The following is a 22,102-nucleotide window of genomic DNA, read 5'->3' as shown; positions in this document are numbered from 1 at the left end:
GGAGGACCCCCTGGAGCAGTTTTTGGAGGTTGGGAGAGAGGAGAGGAAGCAGAGGTCCCATTGAATGAACAGAATTCTGCTCACGAAACCCTGGATTTGGTCACTGCTCTGATGGGAGACCATTTAAGACTCCTAGATTTTCCACCTTGAATTCCATCATGCAAGAAAGGTGGAGTAAGACTATCATTAAACGTTTTAAAGTGTTGGATCCCCTAGAAAGTGCTACTGGGCTACACTGCTGAACTACAGCTCCCAGTTCACCCCAGCAAGCATGGCAAACACCCTGGGATGATAAGAATGGTAGGTCACCAGAATATGCAGGGACAAAGGGTTCCTCACACCTGATATAGGTATTTAAAGGCACATTTTCTTATGGAAGCAGGACAGAACAGTCCTATGTGTACACACTTTTGAAAGTGGCAAATAGACCAATTCATCCATCCCCAAGTCAACGAAAATGTAGGAAAATGTAAGGAAGAATAACTGCCAATGGAATGAAAGCAACGAAGCTCATAACTTCACAAGAAAGTTCACGAACTAAAGTAGGCCTCAAAAGGCTACTAAGAGAATTCTCAGCTTACTGCAGGAGAGATCAATTGGTGGTTAATCACCAAAAAACTAAAGTCATGGTCTTCGCTAGGAGACACAGACATCACAGATGGGAGATGGACAATCAGCCAATAGAACAGGTCAAAATTTTCAAATACCTCGGAGTAGTTTTCCAGTCAACAGGGGCCTGGGAGGCCCACCATAAATATGCTAGGGAAAAAGCATCTCAAAGCGTCAAAATACTGTCTCGCTTTTACTTTACGAAGGGGGGCAGACATATCCCAGCAGCTTTGGAGGTCTTTCAAGCAAAACCCTTGGCACAACTACTCTACGGGGCCCAAATCTGGACGGGAAACCATTGCCGCACACTCGAAACGGTCCAGTCTAAATTCCTAAGACAGATTCTAGCCGTTCCATCATGCGTACCAAATGCGGCCCTACGGCTGGAGACCGGCCTCCTCTCCGTCGAGACCCGGACCTGGATAAGAACATTCAACTATTGGCTTCGTTTAAATTTAAACCCATCTGGACTATTACCTCTAGTAGCACGAGACGCTCATAGAAGTCGGTGGTCCAAAGTAGTGCATCAAAAACTACTTACATGTGGCCTACAAGCACAGCATCTCCTGAAAGTGGGTCTCCCCAAGGCAAAAACCATTATCGATCAGCGCTTGAAGGATATTGAGCAGCAGAATAATCTGGCCTATATTAAGAAATTTAGTGCTTGGTACGCTTATCTGCCCCCCTCCCATTTTGATTTTCGGGCACCTTATTTGTCTACCTTAACCATTCCAAAACTTAGGCGGGCCTTTACACTGGCCAGACTAAATATGTTACCGTCAGCTGTTCTTGAAGGTAGATATCAAAAAATTCCATTTGAGAACCGGCTCTGCCCCTGTGGAGCTGGCTATGTAGAGACGGCGTCACACGTTCTCTTGTCTTGCTCCCTATATAAAGATCTCAGGGACGAGACCATCACGCCGCTCCTATCTGCCATCCCCGGCCGCTCTTGCGAAGCCAAATTGTGCTCACTTCTAGCCGACCAGAACAGCTCGACAACAGAGAAGGTTGCCAAATTTATCGAGAGAGCAATGAGACTGAGAGCTGGTATCTGAATGATATCAGTGTGGTCACCCGGATTCCTTGTCTGGGTTTTTATGATTATTATCATTATGTTTTATTATTATTATTTTATTACTTCCGCCAAGTTTTAAGTACTGAGATTATTAATTTACCTAGGGTTTTAATAGGTCACAAGATTTTAACTATATTTGTAATGTACTTCTGTTGGTGTTTGATGCTATGGCCTGTTGGCTATGCAAATAAAGTTTTATTCATTCATTCACAAGAAAGTTCAAGCGATAAGTCAAACAAACATCACAAAGCAAAAATGGAATTACTATTTTTCCCCAACAATAAATGTAGACAAACCCCACATGCAGCAGGCCTGCCCCAAGATCAGAGAATAGTGAGGCAATCAAATAAATGTTTGGCTATCTGACAAGCCGTTGAATTAACCTCAGACTGTATTGACGGTTGCAAGCATTTAAATAGCTTATTAGGGAAAATAATTTACACTTTGTCAGAACCTGTCTTCTGAGGACAGATTAGTAGAAAATAGAAAATAGGAAATTCGGAAAATAAAATAAACTTTTAAGGCTAAGATTATAAGTAGGCGGTTTCAGTGGGAAATTGCTAGTTTTGCAAAACATTTTTAGTCATTTTGCAGTGACCTAAGTTGTCACATCGTTTTGAACAAGTATGACAATATCCAGTAAGGATGCAGACATGTTTGCTGAGAGGTCCCACTAGGGAAAGCGTGCATTAGATTGCACTATTACTAATATAAACTATTTGCCCAATGATATGATGTTTTAATTTACTTGGCTTTAATGTAGCACAAAGAAGTCAACAGTGTGGGCCCAAGATTAGGTCTTCTGGAGAGGGTAAGGTAAAGGTAAAGGTACCCCTGCCCGTATGGGCCAGTCTTGACAGACTCTAGGGTTGTGCGCCCATCTCACTCAAAGAGGCCGGGGGCCAGCGCTGTCCGAAGACACTTCCGGGTCATGTGGCCAGCGTGACATCGCTGTTCTGGCGAGCCAGAGCCGCACACGGAAACGCCGTTTACCTTCCCGCTAGTAAGCGGTCCCTATTTATCTACTTGCACCCAGGGGTGCTTTCGAACTGCTAGGTTGGCAGGCGCTGGGACCGAACAGCGGGAGCGCACCCCGCCGCGGGGATTCGAACCGCCGACCTTTCGATCGGCAAGCCCTAGGCACTGAGGCTTTAACCCACAGCGCCACCCGCGTCCTTTCTGGAGAGGGTACCACCCACCAAAAGGCTCAGATGGTAGGGGAACTCAGAGATGGGACTTAGCCATACAGAATCTCTGTAAGGTGCAGGTGCAATATAAAGTCCAAATAACCATATTTTGAGACTTAAGCATCGGCAACAGAATTCAGCTGCTCTTGCCGAAGGTCTAAATTCATTTCAATAACGTTTACACAGGAAATGTTTTTTGGTGGAAACCAATAAAAAAATGTTGTAGTTTTGTGGCTGTAAGAGTTTGCTCTGAAGATGCTACTGCCCTGACATGATGTCTACCCCAGTATAAGAACAGACAGGCGACAGAAACTCCCAGCAAACACCAAGCATTTGTAGGGCTCAAGTTGTGGGGCCACCTTTACTGAGAATCCTGCAACTGACTAGGACCGCTGCAACCAGTAGCAGCCCAGTGTAACAAGGCCTTGGAGGCCGTTCAGCTGCCAAGCGACCAATTGCAGCAGAGCCACAAGTGGAGGAATACTGTCTTCTGGACGCTGTATTAGCTGTGGTTGAGGTTTGCTGGTGCCTGCATGTATTTGCTGGGCCTGGGGTGCATATCATATCAGAGCAGCAAGGTCTGTAGGCCACACCTCAAGTACTGTATGCTGCATTTACCTCCATTTGAATGCTATTTCATTGGTCCCCAGTAATTATGCAGTATTTCAATTACTCAATGCAAAGTATAGTTAACTGTGTTTATGCTTAAATACTATGAAAAAGATCAAAACCATAGTATAAAAGGTACGATGTTATATAGATATTTTAATGATGGAAGCTTATATTTTAATGTCTTAACGTAATTGGTTTTTATGTTTTGTAAGACACTTAGAAGCTTATATTGGCACTAAGCAGTATATTAACACACACATGCATACACACTGTATGTGAATAATTATTTTCTCTTTGATACATTTATAATGAAGAGCCTTCTAAGCTTTTATCTTCTTTCTTACAGCTACTCCCGTGGACTGCAGTAAGTTTTAATGTTTTCTTGAAGATGGAACCCAACTTGTTAGACGTCCCTTTTGTTATTCTCGAGGACACAGATAATTCTCAAGAACAATAATGAAATACAGAAAACCTGGCATTAAAAATGTGCCTGTAAATTGCAAGATTTGGGAGTCACTAGCAAATAATGGGACCATTCACATACAGTGGTGCCTCGCAAGACGAAATTAATTCGTTCTGCAAGTTTTTTCGTCTTGTGAATTTTTCGTCTTGCGAAGCACGGTTTCCCATAGGAAATGCATTGACGGTTTCCCATAGGAATGCATTGACGGTTTTAAGAAAAAGGCGCAAGACGTTTTCGTCTTGCGAAGCAAGCCCATAGGGAAATTCATCTTGCGAAGCAACTCAAAAAACAAAAAAGTCTTTCGTCTTGCGAGTTTTTCGTCTTGCGAGGCATTCGTCTTGCGAGGTACCACTGTATATGACTCGTGCATAAAAGAAATATCTTTGAATATCCGTATAATATGTAAGCTAAATATGTAGCTAAAAATCGACCATTCCTTTTCATTCCCTGAACTTCATGAAGATCAACAGCTGTGACCTCCCAGGAAGTCGAGGTTCTCCTGTATTTTGCAGCCCCCTCTTACAAAAACAGCAGTCAAAAGATCAAAGGGCTATGAAGCACAAGCAGTGGCAGATCTGAGGGCTTCAAATTTCAACGATGCCCTGTGCCATGCCAAAATTTGGTGCCCCCCCCGGCTCTCACCTTCCATTCTGCAGCATAGTTACGTACGGTGCCCCTGAGGCTCTGCGCCCAGTGCGACTGAATCAGTCAGGCTCTCCTAAATCTTTCCCTGGCGCAAGCCAAACATGGCAGAGCTGCAGGGCATTCCCCACCATATAGGTAGCTGCTGAATCAACAGTCTTGCTTTGTTTAGTGGCTGGGATGGCAGGACAGGAAAGGGCAGAAACTGGGGGAGAAATGTTACAAATCAGAGGTTCGTTTTTCGCTGGTTCTTTAGGAGAAAGGAACACAAGTAGACCCAGAGAGTTGCAACTCAACAAAACGTATTTATTGTATACATTACAATTGCAGTCCCTAACACACACACACACACACAATCTCTTGTAAAGTTTTTATTAGTATTCCAATATACCCCCAACAGTAGCCAAATTATAATAATAACAATTAATTCCCAAATTATACAATTATCAAAATGCCATTCAACTTCCAATTATACATTTTAGTTAAAGTGGCTCCCCACATGGTGAATTGAGTGCATTTCTGATCTTATATCACTGTGTTCCATAATTCTCATATCAGTTACATTTCAGTTATAAGTCATACACGCACATTCTCAATCATACTCACCAACTTTACAGCAGTAGCTGATCAGGCTACTGGAAAGAGGACGGGTGGCAGGTATTGTAGCGCTGGGAACCTGTAAAGTCCCTTCGTTATATCAGACATTACATGGACCACTTACAATCACGGACCACTTACAAACGCCATCTCCAACTTCTCGAAAGATTCCATCAGTGGTGTCTCTGAAAAATCTTACACATCACTTGGGAAGACAGGTGAACTAATATCAGTGTACTGGATGAAGCAAAGATCACCAGGGTTGAAGCAATGATTCTTCAACATCAACTTCGTTGAATTGGTCATGTTGTACAGATGCCTGATTATCGTTTTCCAAAGTAACTACTCTATCTTGAACTTAAAAATGGAAAGCGCAATGCTGGTGGTCAACAAAAGAGGTTTAAAGACTGTCTCAAGGCAAATCTAAAAAAAATGTAGTATAAACACCAACAACTGGGAAACACTGGCCTGCAAGTGCTCCAGTTGGAGAACAGCCTTTACCAAAGGTGTCATGGACTTTGAAGACACTCGAACTCAGAACACAAGGGAGAAACGTGCTAAGAGGAAGGCACGCTTGGCAAATCCACACCGTGATCAACTCCCGCCCAAGTACCAATGTCTCCACTGTGGAAGGACGTGTGGGTCCAGAATTGGCCTCCACAGTCACTTACAGACTCATTGTTAAAACCGTGTTTATGGAAGACAGTCTTACTTGGCTACAAGTGATCGCCAAAGAAGAAGAAGATATTAGACATTACAGCTCTGGTGATTCACTGGCATCTGTTCATCATCAAAGTTATTCATCACGTTCCAGAGTTCATTACACCCTTGTTATTCAATCTTGCTCAGCGCCCGTCCTTCGTTATCAACCTGTTTGTACGTCAGGTCTCATGACCTCAGCACCTTTTCCTCACTTCGCTTGCCAACTTTATCAGTTCCACAAGTCTTAGCAAGACTCCATTTTAGAGTGGCCTTCTTCAGCCAAAAAATAGGCCTACATTAATTCCTCCATTAATACCATAAATTTCTAATGAATATGATTATTATACTCATTACATATTGCCAATTGAATTTGCATTTAAGGCTGAATCAATCACATCCGCTCTTTCCAAAGCAATGTGAGAACTGAAACACAGCTGTCCTTCAAAAATCCAAATTTTGCAGTGTAGCACTCCAACTGACGGCTGCTTACAACAACACAGATACTGGATGTGGGTGTGGGTGTAATATGTGAAGATTAGTCAAAACTGCATAAAAAATATGTGTAAAATTGCACTAAATTGATCAAGGGTTTTTCTTTTAAAACCACAAACTGCTGAAGAAATGCAGAGAACTGAACTTAAGATTACAAAAACTAGAAATGGAGACAACCAATATTGACAAGTCCTTCCATGCCTAGGAAGGGACAGGATCACTGTGCCAGCCTGGAGCTGCTGCACCAATTGGGTCAATGGATTCCAGGTCCTTCTGCTGGCTGCTGTTGTTGGGCATCCTGCCAGGAGCACTTTTGCCTGTCTGTAGATGTGTGTGTGGACAAGTACCAAACCAATAGAGTGATGCTGGCATGGCTGGCAGGAGGCCACCTAGGCTGTGCAGGGGGACAGCTCTGCCCAATCACATTCCACCACCACCCCAGTCTGACACAAAGGTGTTTTTTTATGGGGGAATTGTTCTGTCGATGAGCCTCCGATGGCCACTATATATATTGCTAATGAGCTGTGCTTGGCTTGGTGAGTCACACAGGTTGGGCAGATCTGGTTAATGAACTGAAATATTACCAGTATGAACTGAAGGAAAACAGGCAACTGCAGATCTAAGTGATCAGCAGAAGGACAATTTCTCTCACCTGTAGTGCACATACTGTGCCTCTCTTTAAACTGTTAATGCACATTAAACATTATTTGTGGTTTGTTTTTAACATGTTTCAGTGCAACAGGCATTTAAACATCTCTCTCATCTCTTAGGTCGTATAAACCTTTCAGTGGCTCGTTATAAATACAATTCAGAAGGCGTCACTGCAGAACTTGCAGTTATGAAAAGGGCAGAGCTGCAAAATGTTAGCTGTGAAAATGCCCACTGTACTTGGGACAAGGACCAAAGCACACTTGCTGGACTTCAAGAATGTGACAAATACAATATAGTAGCATCTTTTAATGGATGTGATGATTTAACATTATCAGTTCATGTCCCCCCTGGTAAGATCAGATACTTCTCATTTATTTAAGCAAAATCTGCCTTCTTGTTTTTCAGCCACTCTGATGAGCTGTGTCCCCCCCCCCCCCCCCAGTGCTAAGCTATTGGGAGAATGTATGTCAGAGGGCTAGAGAGGGTGCGGGAAGTCAGTTTTAATTTTTTTGGTGTCAACTAATATACTGGTTTTCAGTTTCTCACAATAACAGGCTTTTAAAGCTAAGCAATGTTTTTATTTCTCCTTCCATCGTATCTCATAGTCATGTAACACATAAAAGTACACTAATTCAAAATGAACACTGAAAACTGTGTTGGATACTCATTTGGGGTAAAATGATGCAACCCACTAAGCAATATATTATCCAGCATGCTTTTAAAACTGAAAAAGAAATACTGAACGGGATGTCATTGTGATATTTTTCTCCTTTTTCTTTATTTGGAAGAAACCGATAAGTGGAAACTAGAAGAACCTAAAAAAAGTAACACCAGTGTGACTTTATCTTGGAACAATCGCAGATATGATAAGCATCATTGCCATTTAACATATTCCTGTCGCTGTCATCCTCATGGTAGGAGATTTTGGAAGTTTTTGCATTTCTGTCTTTATTGGTTGGAGAATTAAATGCACTTTATTGGGGACCTTTGTTTTTGTGTCCTATGTATGGACGTATTTAGAAATAAGTGTAGAGAGGTGGAAAGGCAAGCAAGTCTGGTAAAGGTATGAGTCTCTCTCTCTCTCTCTCTCTCTCTCTCTCCTTAATGAAAAAGCAAGAAGAAATACCTCCTGCAATAGGTAATATGAAATCCAGAAGGATCCTACTCTACACGAGTGGCTGCAAGTCCCTAAACAAACCACAAGTTGTTGAAAGTTACTCCATATTTAATTACTGTAGATAACAAGGGTGCAATATTTTGTGTGAAGCATTAGATATGGATGGTGCTAAAGAAGTGTAGGCTAGGGGATACCTAAAACATATAGCTACAGTCAAATAGCAGCTCACATGGAGGTGAGGTCAGGGGAAGGAAGAGGCATCTTGTCAAAGTGGCTCACCATAGCTCCAGTTCTTATCAGCAAGACAGTGGGGTAGCATGTTCTTGATTCTTTGTCAATCAAACTAACCTACATGACCCTCCATGTCTTCTTGGACTCAGCTCCCTCAAGCAGCATGGCCAATGGTAAGGAAATTCCCCATCCATGGCAAAGATGCTTCTGGATGCCTGAAGTACAGAGCAATGATGTTTTGCAATTTCTTATAGGTAAGAATTTTCGGCCCACTGAAGAGCAGAATGGTTGTACAGTGACAGGTTTATCACCCAACAAGAACTACAATTGTTCATCAGAAATATGGTTTAATGGCAAACATGTGAAAACTGGCAGCAAACAGCTAACAACAGATTATGGAAGTGAGTATGACAACATGATGCTTAGTCACTTATGAACGTGCCTTCATCCCAGAAACTAGACTTTTACAACAAAGAAGGGTATCTTTGTGCCCATATAAATAAAAGCATACAAATAGGATTTAATGTATTACCGTGACAGATTATAATCTGGGCAGGAGTGCCTGATCCAAGTTTGGAGGCCCCTGGGTAAGATGTCCATTGTGGGCCCCTTCTCCAGCTGGGTCCACCTTCTTCTCCCCACTGTTTATTTTCAGGCCTTCCTGATCTGAGACAAAACTGCATGGTAGTCCAAAGGGAGCCACAAGCAGAGTCTCCTGCTCTTTCTCCTTACTCCTGTCACTACACATTCACTCAGAGGACAGGGGAAATGACAGTAGGGATGGACAGATCAATCATAAGTCCATCCCATCCCATTCATTCATTCATTCATTCATTCATTCATCTATCCATCCCTGGCCCTACCTACTGCTTTTTAAACATTTTTATATCTTTAATTGCTTAGTAGTTTTTGAACTGTTGAACTATTAAAAATCAGGAAGAACCTTCCACCATTAAGAACTCTTCAACAGTAAAACTTTGACTTTCTCGGAAGGTGGTGGACTGTCCTTTCTTGGAGGTTCTTAAGCACAGGTTGGATGGCCACGGGTCATAGATGCTTTGGTTGAGAATCCTGAATTGCAGGGGGTTGGGCTAGATGATGCTCAGGGTTCCTTCCAGCTCCATGATTCTGTGATTCTATGAACTGTCACTGGGTTCCTGAATAATTTTTAAAAGAGTCCTCCCCCCCCCTGCTGAATTCCTACACCAGCGCCTGGCAAGCCTGAAGATATTTCATGGAATTCAAGTAATTCTACAATAGAAATCATGTGGAAGAAGCCACAATCTGAAGAAAATGGCCCTATTGATGGGTACATGGTCTGCCTTGGGGAGAAAAACTACTACAACAAAAAATGTATGTACATTTTGCATCATTTTGCCAGAAAGCATATTAAGTCCATTTGTAGATATTAGGTGTGTGTGTGAGTGCAGAGATCTTCTGATCTGCTTTGTGGGCTCTGGATCAGGCAGACCCATCTTGTGATTCTTTGGGGGGTGACCCCCACTACTCTGCCCCGCATCCAGTCCTGTATCAAGGAGGTGGGGGGTTAATCTTGAAACAGATGGGATGGAGGGGAGAGCAGTGGGGTTAGATCTTGCAGGGTGCTGCTTGCTTGTGAGTTCCTTCACTGCATTGAAGCCCTTAGCGAAGGTAGCAGCACCCTGGGAATCATTTTTAATGTTCTGAGGATGACATTTATTTTGGGGTGAGTATTTTTAGATCATTTTAAAACTATGATTTTACTGGGGGAGTGCTTTGAAGAGTTGATTACAAGCCAACAGCCCTGGCCCTCTTTTTTTCTAAGTATTCCCCTAACACACAGGCTGTGGGAAAATTTCTCCATTGATTTATAGGGGTTCACCAGTGATCAGAGCCATTTTCTGATTGGGAGGTAAATACCGTATTTTTTGCTCTATAAGACTCACTTTTTCCCTTCTAAAAAGGGGAAATGTGTGTGTGTCTTATGGAGCGAATGCAGGCTGCGCAGCTATCCCAGAAGCCAGAACAGCAAGAGGGATTGCTGCTTTCACTGCACAGAGTTCCCTCTTGCTGTTCTTGCTTCTGAGATTCAGAATATTTTTTTTCTTGTTTTCCTCCTCCAAAAACTAGGCGCGTCTTGTGGTCTGGTGTGTCTTATAGAGTGAAAAATACGGTAGATCAGCTCATTTTTGAGAGAAATGGAAATCAAGGAGTGCTTGTGCCCATCTCTGCCTTCTTGGCTCTGAAGCCGTGTCTCTTCTCGTATGTTCCTCCATGTGCCTTGAGGTCTATTCCAAAGAAGGCCTATTCAATATTCTTTTTATTTTTGCAAAGAAAAGCAGGCTGGGAATGTTGGGGTGGGGCTTCTGGCACACCCCTCACCCCACTTCCAGTTTAACTTTCCACGTGTTCAAGCAAATGCCTGAACTGTAATGTTATGTATTGTTGAAAGCTGGCTATTATCTGTATTGATGGTTTTATCTTGTTCCATTCCATGTAATTTCTAATCTTTTAAAAATGTTTTTTTAATTAAAAATACAGATGACGTTTCAAAGAATACCAGTTATATATGGAATGACTTAAAGCCCTACAAAAATTATAGTGTCTATGTCTGGGCATACACCAAAACACAGAATAATGCAGTACTGGAAGGGCAACGAAGTAGCAAGACAATTCCCACTAAAGCAGCAAGTAAGTTGTGTTCTCAAATATTGTGCTAACGCTATGACTAAAAGTCCGTCCCCCCTATTTAAAAACTTGCTAGATACAATCTGCTACTGTATGCATTGCAGATTACATATGAGCAGCTGCATCTAAATTTATCTATGTGGAAATCATTCATTTTCAACATTTAATGCATGAAATTTATAGAAATGATTGGAATAATTTCCTGTGAAATAAATTGTTGTTTCCCCACCCCCTTGGTTATAACTGAGCATCATCTGACTTATCAGAATGGCTCAAAGTTATTGATGACCAGAGGTCTATAACATCTACCTACACGTTCGTTCTCCATTACGTTTGGTGGTTGTGATGGAACCAAAGGTTCACCTGCCAGTGGAAGGACAAGGAGGGAGCCAGTCTGGCTTCTCCAGGGAGAGAGTTCTGGGAGCAGCCACCAATAAGGCCTTTGGTGCTTTGCCTGCTGATGGCATTTTGTTGAATCCCACTGTATAATTTGTTCTTTTAGTGTATTGTTTATTGCTTTGGACATCAAAAGCAGTATATACAGTGGTACCTCAGGTAACATACGCTTCAGGTTACATACGCTTCAGGTTACAGACTCTGCTAACCCAGAAATAGTACTTCAGGTTAAGAACTTTGCTTCAGGATGAGAACAGAAATTGTGCTCCGGTGGCGCAGCAGGAGGCCCCATTAGCTAAAGTTGTGATTCAGGTTAAGAACGGACCTCCAGAACGAATTAAGTACTTAACCCGAGGTACCACTGTAAATGAAGTGCATTATTATTATTATTATTATTATTATTATTATTATGCCTCAACTATTTGTCTTTCAAACAGAACCAACAGGTGTGAGAAATCTCAAAGCAGACTTATCAAACGAAGCAAACAATGCTGTTAAGATCAAATGCTCAAAGCCAGAACAAATAAACGGCCCCAAAGAAGAATATATCTTGTACCTGGAGGATGAGAATAAAACGAAGAAAGATTGTTCTTTTGAAGTTAAAGACCTGGCTTATCTGACAACATACACGTTTAAGGTAAACTGCTTAATTCTGATGTTTACATTGAGATATAGGTAGATGCATTTAATTCATTACCTCACTGGGTAATGGTGTTTTCCCTTGTGGAACACAGCAGGGTGGAAGCTGCAGACAAAACTAGAATTAGTCGGCTCTTCCTGCCACTGGCTTTGGCGCCACCTAGTGCTGGGCTCCCTGTCTTCTGCCCTACCAGTCCCAATGGGCAATAGCCATTTGTGTAAAAGTAGCTCTTTTGATTATTGCATCTTCAGTTTAGATGGGAAACCATTTAGGATGTTTGTCTTCGGTGATACATTTTTGACATATCGAAATAGTATCTGCTGTTCTTTCTGTTTATTAGGTTGGTTTTAGCAACGGGAATTATACCTCGGAAGCCTTGGCCTCTAATCCAGTAACAACCAGATGTAAGCTAAAGTTTCAACCACTCCTATCAATTTACTGATTAATTTACATGTTAAAACACAAGAGCAGGACTTGACGTAAGGTTTAGAAAGCGAGTAATGGAACAAACTTTTGCTAGCATTTCTTAAACCTTTTCAACATAGCTTCTCTCTCCCTTTGTTCTTTCGAATTTTGCAGATAATTCTCAAGCCCTGATTATATTTTTGGCCTTCCTCATTATTGTGACCTCTGTGGCTTTGCTCCTTGTTTTGTATAAAATCTACACTCTTAACAAAAAACGATCATCGTAAGTAACCGCTCTTCCTTTCTTCTCTTAAGTATATGAAATAAAATGAGAAGACTTATCGATATAATGTAGGATGGCATGAGATTTCTTTCTCCTTTATTTACCTACTGCATTGCTCCAAGGAGTTCAAGGAAGTGTACGTGGTTTAGCTCTTTCCCATCTTGCAACAACCCTACGAGAATCCTACTCCAACCATCTAACCCCTGCTTCACAGTGGCTTCCTTTGGCCATGGTCTGTTGGTTGCATATTTCTCCAGTGATATCTATAGGGAACCACATGTCAGGAAGTGTACAGTAAGGTAGAGAAAAGTGAAGATTTCTCATGGGGTGGTTGGACAGGAAGCTACATCAAGCCACACAGGGCCTCCCATGGAAAGAAAATAAAGTCCCTACCAGAGAAGAATGGCAGATTAAATTGATGGTTTATGCTGAAATGGCAAAAATGACCGGAAGAATCAGAAATCAGGAAGACCAACATTTTAATAAGGAATGGGGAAAATTTATAATTTATCTTAAAAACCACTGTAAACAGCTAAAATCGTTAGTAGGATTGGAATAACACTTGTAGTTTGATGGTGACTTTGGGACAGAATGGAGATGTAAAAGTTTTGGATTATTATAAAAGATGCAGGAGGAAATGACTAACAGTAGGACCCACGAAGGGGAGGGGAGGGAGCCCAGGAGATTCTTGGAATCTTGTCTTTATGTTGTATGTTGGATATTGGATTGTAAAACTTTAATTTGAAAAACCAAATAAATAAATGTACAGTGGTACCTCGCAAGACGAATGCCTCGCAAGACGAAAAACTCGCAAGACGAAAGAGGTTTCGTTTTTTGAGTTTCCCTATGGGCTTGCTTCGCAAGACAAAAATATCTTGCGCCTTTTTCTTAAAACCATCAATGCATTTCCTATGGTAAACCGTGCTTCGCAAGACGAAAAATTCACAAGACGAAAAAACTCGCAGAACGAATTAATTTTGTCTTGCGAGGCACCACTGTATATTAAAAAAAGACACACATGCCCCCCAATCTACGCAATCACTGCAGCTTACCAGAAAGGAGAGTGGTGGGGAGGTCAAATGCACTGCTGAAACCAGTTGGGCACCACCAGTGTGTCTGCAGGAACGACCTCCCTGCCACCTCACTCCTCTCCGTCTCTATAAACTACAGTGGCACTGCTGTTCAGAGGCCAGGCGAACCCTTTGCCCCTTCCTGCTGGCCACTCCTGATTCCTTCTCAGGCTAAAGTACCCTCCATGGGAGTTGGGTTATAGTCACATAGGAAAGAGTTATACTGTTATTCCTTGACCAGCACCGCTTTTATGACTTTTACTAATACTGGAGTGACATAGGACCAAACCAGACACGAGCCTGCGGATCTCACTCGTAAACTTTGCTGGATGTACCTTAGAATTTGGTTGCAGAATGCTTTGTTAACATGGAGCATTGCTCTTGAGCTTCATAACTATTTATGTTTCTTACAGGGATCAAGATACACCTATACTGCCTCTTATAATAGGTTGGTATTCTCCTAATAAATTATTATTATTATTCAGAAGACATCTGAAGGCAGCCCTGTTCAGGGAAGTTTTTAATATGTGACATGTTAGTGTATTTTTCATCTTTGTTGGAAGCTGCCCAGAGTGGTTGGGGAAACCCAGCCAGATGGGTGGGGTACAAATAAATTATTATTATTATTGTTATTATTATTACTCCTGGTTTGGGCAAGTGCAAGCATTTAATTGATATTTTTGTCTAGCTCACCATAAAGCCTTTGTAGCAGTACTGAACCCCGAAGCAGGCTTCTTGGAGTCATAATGTAGAAACTTTCCTCATGGACCTTTGTAGGCATTATAACTATTGAGGTAACACCCTTTCGGTTAACCCTTCAGTACACAGAGTATGTGGGATAACCAGCCTCATAAAACCAACATGATTCAGTCTACTTAATGGATGAAGGGGTTAATGCCATAGAGTAAGCTGTCTTGCCTGGCTTAGCCTATGTCACTTCCCTTCACCTTGGGAGGATGGTAAACAAGCCTATTGCTCACCTGAGAAGCTCAATGTGTGAAAATGCAAAACCCTGTTCTCTAAACTGAGTTGCATCCAAACTTCCAACAGTAACATCAGGGAATTCTTGTGACCTGACAAATCTTCCAGACCTAACTCTGTAATGCTGTTAAATGTTCATGCTTTGAGGATGGGGAACCCATGTTCTCCAGATGTTGGATTCCAGTCCCCATCTGCCTCAGCCAGCATGGCCAATAGTCAGGAATTATGGGAGTTGTAATCCAACATATTTCTATGCCTGCTTTAAGAGAATGTAATACTCTTAGATAATGTGAATTATTTGGTAGTGCTTTGCCGAATGTCATTTCATTGCACTCAGGCTGTATAACTTGATTACAAACCTATAACAAAACTATAGGAACCTAAGCATGTGTTTAAATATGGATTGCCTTTGTGTGATATGAAACAAATGCCATGACATATATGTTTTTCTATGTGTTTTCAAGAAGATGAGAGACATCTGCTGAACATTGACCCAATTCCTGCAGAGTTGTTGTGGGAAACATATAAGAGGAAGATAGCAGATGAAGGAAGACTTTTCCTGGATGAATTTCAGGTTGGTGCCCCATTAAAAGACATTAGCCAAGTGTAAATCAGAAATATGAGTAATGCTGGTGGCTGGCTTGCTTTTGTTATGGGGTAAGAAGTTCCCCATAGGACGCGGGTGGCGCTGTGGGTAAAAGCCTCAGTGCCTAGGGCTTGCCGATCGAAAGGTCGGTGGTTCGAATCCCCGCGGCGGGGTGCGCTCCCGTTGCTCGGTCCCAGCGCCTGCCAACCTAGCAGTTCGAAAGCACCCCTGGGTGCAAGTAGATAAATAGGGACCGCTTACTAGTGGGAAGGTAAACAGCGTTCCGTGTGCGGCTCTGGCTCGCCAGAGCAGCGATGTCACGCTGGCCACGTGACCCGGAAGTGTCTCCGGACAGCGCTGGCCCCCGGCCTCTTGAGTGAGATGGGCGCACAACCCTAGAGTCTGTCAAGACTGGCCCGTAAAGGCAGGGGTACCTTTACCTTTACCTTTAAGAAGTTCCCAAGTTCCCTGAAGGGAAGGTTGGGGGTGGGGGAGACAGAGAGAGAGGTGCAGAGCACAGCTGCGTAGCCCAGAAGGCTAGAATTGCGTTATAAGAGATGAGTCTTACTGAATCCTTTGGCGGTTAGTCCTCAGTAAGTGGGAGTTGGCTTGCAGCCCTGAATGTGGATCAACTGGATTAAGGAGTGCAGTTGAAATGAATTATGATGTGAATAGTTTTAAAGAGCTAAATATGCCTAACTGTGGTGGCGATGGTTTCACATAATTCTTTATGCTGAGGTTGTTGTTGTCCTTTTGCAGAGCATTCCCAGAGTTTTCAGTAAATTCACGATAAAAGATGCACGCAAGTCTTACAACCAGAACAAAAACCGTTACATTGACATTCTCCCTTGTAAGTACATATTGCAAATTGGGTTCTTATCCTCCCTGCCCCAATTTATATCACACTGAAGATAACCTTTGATAACGTCTTAACCTTTGTTTATGACTGTTTGTATGAAAAGATGACTACAACCGTGTGGAGCTTTCATCAGTACTCGGGGACCCTGGATCTGACTACATAAATGCAAGCCATATTGACGTGAGTGACCACCGTTAGCAAAATTCCTAATGTCAGATTGAAAACGTTATTCGTAATTATTCCTAAGAATGTGCAGATATTAGTTTGCCTTGGCATAATAACAAATTACTTTATCTTGTAGGGCTTCACAGAACCAAGAAAATACATTGCTGCCCAAGGTTGGTATTATTTCTTCTTCTTCTTCTTCTTCTTCTTCTTCTTCTTCTTCTTCTTCTTCTTCTTCTTCTTTATTGAATTTATATACCACAGAGCCTAGGGCTTGCTGATCACAAGGTCAGTGGTTCGAATCCCCGTGATGGGGTGAGCTCCTGTTGCTCGGTCCCTGCTCCTGCCAACCTAGCAGTTCGAAAGCACATCAGAGTGCAAGTAGATAAATAAGTACCGCTCCAGTGGGAAGGTAAACGGTGTTTCCGTGCACTGCTCTGGTTTGCCAGAAGCAGCTTAGTTATGCTGGCTACATGACCTGGAAGCTGTACACCGGCTCCCTCGGCCAATAAAGCGAGATGAGCGCCGCAACCCCAGAGTCAGCCACGCCTGGACCTAATGGTCAGGAGTCCCTTTACCTTTTACCTTTACCGCCCTATACCCGGAGGTCCCAGGGCGGTTCACAGAATGAAATCAAAATACCACAAAATACATATTCAAAATAAGAACAACAACCCAATAACCTCCCCCCAAAACACACATTTTCTTTTTCCTTCCCACCTTAAATCATGCAGGAAAGTAGTCTCTCTCTCTTTCTCCATGCTCATACATATGAGGGGCTGCTGCCCCAGCTTGCGTTGCTAACCAGCCCCACCTTCCACCCTTTCCAACCCTACCCCCTCCCTTTACCCATGCTTCCCATAGCCAACAACCTCCCTATATTCTAACATCTCCTTTATTCCTCCCATATCCACACAGCCCCTTCAATCCCCTATATTTTCACAGCTCCTTTAAGCTCCAGTCTCATCTGTCTGCCACCTCAACCTCACCTACCTGCCACCCCCCCCTTGCAAATATCCATCACCTCACAGCTTGCTTGCCCAATGCTTCCCCATCTCCTCATAGCTCACCCCAATCCCAAGAGGTTGCAGCTACTGCCAGTCACAGAGGAGGGAGGAATGAAGAGGAGACAGTCTCTTCTCTGTCCTGTCCTGACAGAAAGAAGTGTGGATTGTGAAATGCACACTTCCTTCTGCCGATAGCAGCAGTGAAGGGGAGAAAGACTTTCCCCTCCATGGTGGTAGCGACAGTAGAGAGTACTTGAAGAGCTGTGTCCTCCCCTTTCTCCCAGACTACCCACCCATTCATTCACCTGATCAGCTGGGCCACTCACTTGCCCTGTTCCCAGACCTCCTTCACCCTATTGTGCATGGATTTGGCCTGACCTAGCCAAAGTTAATTGCTTTTAAGTTTCCTTGATTTCTGTGGGGCGTGCATTTAACTCTCTTTAAAAGTGCTTCTACACCAGTGTGGTGTAGTGGTTAAGAGCGGTAGTCTCGTAATCTGGGGAACCGGGTTCGCGTCTCCGCTCCTCCACATGCAGCTGCTGGGTGACCTTGGGCCAGTCACACTTCTCTGAAGTCTCTCAGCCTCACTCACCTCACAGAGTGTTTGTTGTGGGGGAGGAAGGGAGAGGAGAATGTTAGCCGCTTTGAGACTCCTGAAGGGGAGTGAAAGGCGGGATATCAAGTCCAAACTCTTCTTCTTCTATCTTTGGCTGGGTCATGCCCATGGCAATCACGCCAACTGCTTAAAGTAAATATTTCTGCCCAGGTCCCAAGGAGGAGACAACGGATGATTTCTGGAGAATGATCTGGGAGCAGAAGGCAACCATCATCGTCATGGTGACTCGCTGCGAGGAAGGAAACAGGGTGAGGGAAAGAGGTGCACTCTCCTGTTGTGGCTACTGTAAAAATATGCATGACTCTGCTTACTTTATTCTTACACCAATCCAGTTAATTATGGGAAACCTCTTTGGCCACAAAGTACCCAAGAGGATGTACAAAGGCTCTGTTGTGGCTCTGAGGTGGGTCATAACTTCTGCTAATGAATTTATGAGCCAACCCAAATTCTTCTGGTGAGACATTGGTTATCTGGATGCAGGAAATGGCTACTGACTTGATCAGCAGCATGCATTGACTTGTCCAGGCTCCGCTGCCAGTGTATGGCTACTTCCATTTCTTATGGTTTGTCTTGGCCAAGTTTTCCCAAGAAGCGCGTGCTTACCATTTGCTGGAATGGGGGGTGGGGGAAAACTGTTTCTCCTAATGAATGCTATGCACAGGGACTTCTGAGAAGCATCAGGCAGGCCATTGTGGGAAATGAGAAGATGGAGCAGAAAAACATTTGGGCTGACCCAACAGAGCTCTCCTCTGTCTCTCTCTCTTTTAAAACAAAACAAAACAAAAAACAAAGCCATTTCTGCGGGGGTTGCATTCCAGGTCAAAGCTCATGTTGACAGAGCATGCATAAGTCCACCCCACCCCATTATACCTCAGCAGCACCCCTGTTCCACTCCATCCCTTCCTCTTCTGGGTCAAAAATGACCCATGGCTTCAACTGGAAATGCCTAAAATGGACACCGCCTGTACGTGTGGTGTAGTGTGGTGTAGTGGTTAAGAGCAGTAGTCTCGTAATCTGGGGAACCGGGTTCGCGTCTCCGCTCCTCCACATGCAGCTGCTGGGTGACCTTGGGCCAGTCACACTTTTCTGAAGTCTCTCAGCCTCACTCACCTCACAGAGTGTTTGTTGTGAGGGAGGAAGGGAAAGGAGAATGTTGGCCGCTTTGAGACTCCTTAGGGTAGTGATAAAGCAGGATATGAAATCCAAACTCTTCTACTCTTCTACGTAATTTTGTTTGTATGCTGTCTTTTCAAATGATGCTCAAGGTGGCTGACAACATGAAAACCATACCTAACTACGGCATACCACAATAAATAAAACCATTTTTTTAAAAAAAAATATAAAACCAAACTGAACAATTCCCAAAAGATCTAAAATAAAAATACAAAAACCCAACAGCAACAATACCCCAGCCCTAAAGTCTGCCCAGCAAACCTCAGCTTTTGTAGCTGGAGTCAGTCAGGCCCTCCTCCAAGGTGAGGTGGAAAAATTCCTTCAGGGAAAGGGGCAGGTCTTCCAGGACTCGCAGCCAAGATTACATGTGACTGTAAAATTGCTTACATTTGTATCTCACCTTATATCCAAGGAGCTCAGTAACATTCATGGTTCTCCCCTTCCTCATTTTTTCTCCTAACAACCCTATGAGGTTGGCCTGGGCCAAGAGTTGATTCCTGAGGTAACCCAGTGAGCTTCATGGTGGGGATTTGAACCCTGGTATCCCAGGCCCTAATTTGGCACTCTTACCTACTACACCACATATTGGAGCCATTCCTACTCAGTCTTACAGAACAAAGGGATGAACTGCAGTACCAACTGGTTTATTTTATGCCATTTTAGTTTGATAATCTGAGTTTTAAGGGCTGGATCTCGGTTACTTTTATGTCTGCTTTTTTATTTGTACAGTGGTGCCTCGCAAGACGAAATTAATTAGTTCTGCGAGTTTTTCCGTCTTGTGAATTTTTCGTCTTGCGAAGCACGGGTTCCTATAGGAAATGCATTGACGGTTTCCCATAGGAATGCATTGACAGTTTTTAGAAAAAGTCGCAAGACGTTTTCGTCTTGCGAAGCAAGCCCATAGGGAAATTCGTCTTGCAAAGCAACTCAAAAAACAAAAAACTCTTTCGTCTTGCGAGTTTTTAGTCTTGCGAGGCATTCGTCTTGCGAGGTACCACTGTAAGCCATTTCGAGCAACTACAATGTGGAGGAGAAAATCAGTGTATACAATTTTTTAAAGCAAACGAATAAATGCAAACCTATGTTAGAGCTGGTTACAGTTGATGGTCCTTGCGTTTCTACAGGTCAAATGTGCCAAATATTGGCCATCCATGGAAGAGGAGACCGCATCTTACGGAGACATCGTTGTGAAGATAAACGAATGTAAAGTGTGCCCCGACTACAACATTCAGAAGCTGCACATCACAAACGTAAGGACAGCAAGACTTGCAGAGCTTTGCATAATCTTGCCTTTGCAATCATGCTTGCAAAAGCTGTGTAAAAGAGGTAAACAAGTAAAGCAAATAGTGGTTTTCCAAGGACCACCAAGCACGTAACGCACAGCAACAGGAGAAGGGAAGCGGTGAGACAGCAGGGAGGTTGGCATGGTGCGAACATGCCACCTGGAGGAACAGACTGGCTCTGCTGGTGCATTTGTACCATGCCAACCTCACCACCACCTTGCCCTTCCCTTCCTAGTGGGACCCTAGTGGTCCCAGGCCCTAAGGAAGTTAGATTAGCTTCAGCCAGAGCCAGGGCCTTTTCAACTCTGGCTCCGGCCTGGTGGAACGCTCTGCCTCATGAGACCAGGGCCCTGCAGGATCTGATTTCTTTCCGCAGGGCCTGTAAGACAGAGTTGTTCCGCCTAGTCTTTGGCTTGGAGCCAATTTGATTCCCTCCCCCTCTTTCTTTTCCCTTTTCCCTTTCTCCTCCTGTGATGAGGCTGCATTTTAATGTTTCGATATTTGAATGTTGTATTTTAATCTTGTTTGTAAGTTGTCTTCATTCAACTTGTTTTTATTATTGCTTGTTAGCCGCCCTGAGCCCAGCCTTGGCTGGGGAGGGCGGGGTATAAATAAAAATTATTATTATTATTATTATTCCGATAACCCACAGTGATGCTGTTGACAAGAGGTAAGGCAAGTAAAGCAAACCATGACGGGTGGAACGTGTCTCACTTTCCGCTCTCTTAAGCACTACACTTCGCCTGCTCTTCTACTAAGCAGATATTTGGTTTGGAGGAACATGGCTCGTGCTGCTGTATAAATATGCCACTGGACGAATCCTCTCGTGATGCTTAATCATAACATGTGTCGGTCAAACAGACCAGTGTAGAAGGCCATCCATGTTCTCCCTCCATTTCTGGCTAAGCCCAAAGAAGCCAGAGAGCTTTGTTCACCACTTGGAAGGTGGGCAGTCCCAGTCTTTCTTTGCTCTTTATATTTGCAATTGAAATGGCAGTGGTGAATGTTTACACGCACTCCTTTTCACCCAGAGAAGGGAAAAGACCACAGGAAGAGATGTGACTCACATCCAGTTCACCAGCTGGCCAGACCATGGAGTCCCCGATAATCCCCATCTCCTTCTCAAGCTCCGACGCAGAGTTAACGCTTTCAGCAACTTTTTTAGTGGCCCAGTTGTGGTCCATTGCAGGTAAGAATTAGCTCATTCTCTCTGCTTAACTGAGGCTGGGTCTATAGGTGCAGTAGGATGAAGTGATAGAATTCTAGACTGTGCTACCTGTATTCAGATGACAACAACAACAACAACAACCCCCTTATTTATACCCCACCCATCTGGCTGGGTTTCCCCAGCCACTCTGGGCGGCTCCCAACAGAATATTAAAAACACGATAAAACATCAAACATTAAAAACTTCCCTAAACAGGGCTGCCTTCAGATGTCTTCTAAAAGTCAGATACTGTATTTTTCGCTCCATAGGACACACTTTTTCCCCTCCAAAAATGAAGGGGAAATGTCTGTGCGTCCTATGGAGCGAATGCAGGCTTTCGCTGAAGCCTGGAGAGTGAGAGGGGTTGGTGCGCACCGACCCCTCTT

At 43.4% G+C, this 22,102-nt stretch overlaps 1 protein-coding gene and 1 long non-coding RNA gene across 2 annotated transcripts in view; one reads left to right on the top strand and one right to left on the bottom strand.

The window, feature by feature from the left end:
• Window positions 1–22,102, bottom strand: part of LOC310679782 — a 44,617-nt gene that overhangs the window by 8,720 nt on the left and 13,795 nt on the right. The gene's annotated exons all lie outside the window — the stretch shown is intronic.
• PTPRC (protein tyrosine phosphatase receptor type C) overlaps window positions 1–22,102 on the top strand; it is an 84,307-nt gene that overhangs the window by 50,284 nt on the left and 11,921 nt on the right. The window contains 17 exon segments of the mRNA XM_083445433.1: window positions 3,830–3,847; window positions 7,150–7,380; window positions 7,819–7,944; window positions 8,633–8,779; window positions 9,588–9,731; window positions 10,899–11,048; window positions 11,879–12,078; window positions 12,422–12,485; window positions 12,661–12,769; window positions 14,253–14,289; window positions 15,284–15,394; window positions 16,166–16,256; window positions 16,369–16,445; window positions 16,567–16,603; window positions 18,204–18,301; window positions 20,351–20,476; window positions 21,541–21,698. Of these exon segments, the coding sequence (XP_083301559.1) occupies window positions 3,830–3,847; window positions 7,150–7,380; window positions 7,819–7,944; window positions 8,633–8,779; window positions 9,588–9,731; window positions 10,899–11,048; window positions 11,879–12,078; window positions 12,422–12,485; window positions 12,661–12,769; window positions 14,253–14,289; window positions 15,284–15,394; window positions 16,166–16,256; window positions 16,369–16,445; window positions 16,567–16,603; window positions 18,204–18,301; window positions 20,351–20,476; window positions 21,541–21,698 (1,924 nt within the window).

Source organism: Podarcis tiliguerta, assembly GCF_965153285.1.
Source record: "Podarcis tiliguerta genome assembly, chromosome: 6".
NCBI classification, from domain to species: Eukaryota; Metazoa; Chordata; class Lepidosauria; order Squamata; family Lacertidae; genus Podarcis; species Podarcis tiliguerta.
The sequence above is the reverse complement of the archived record's forward strand: the minus strand, read 5'-3'. Positions and strand labels throughout refer to the sequence as shown.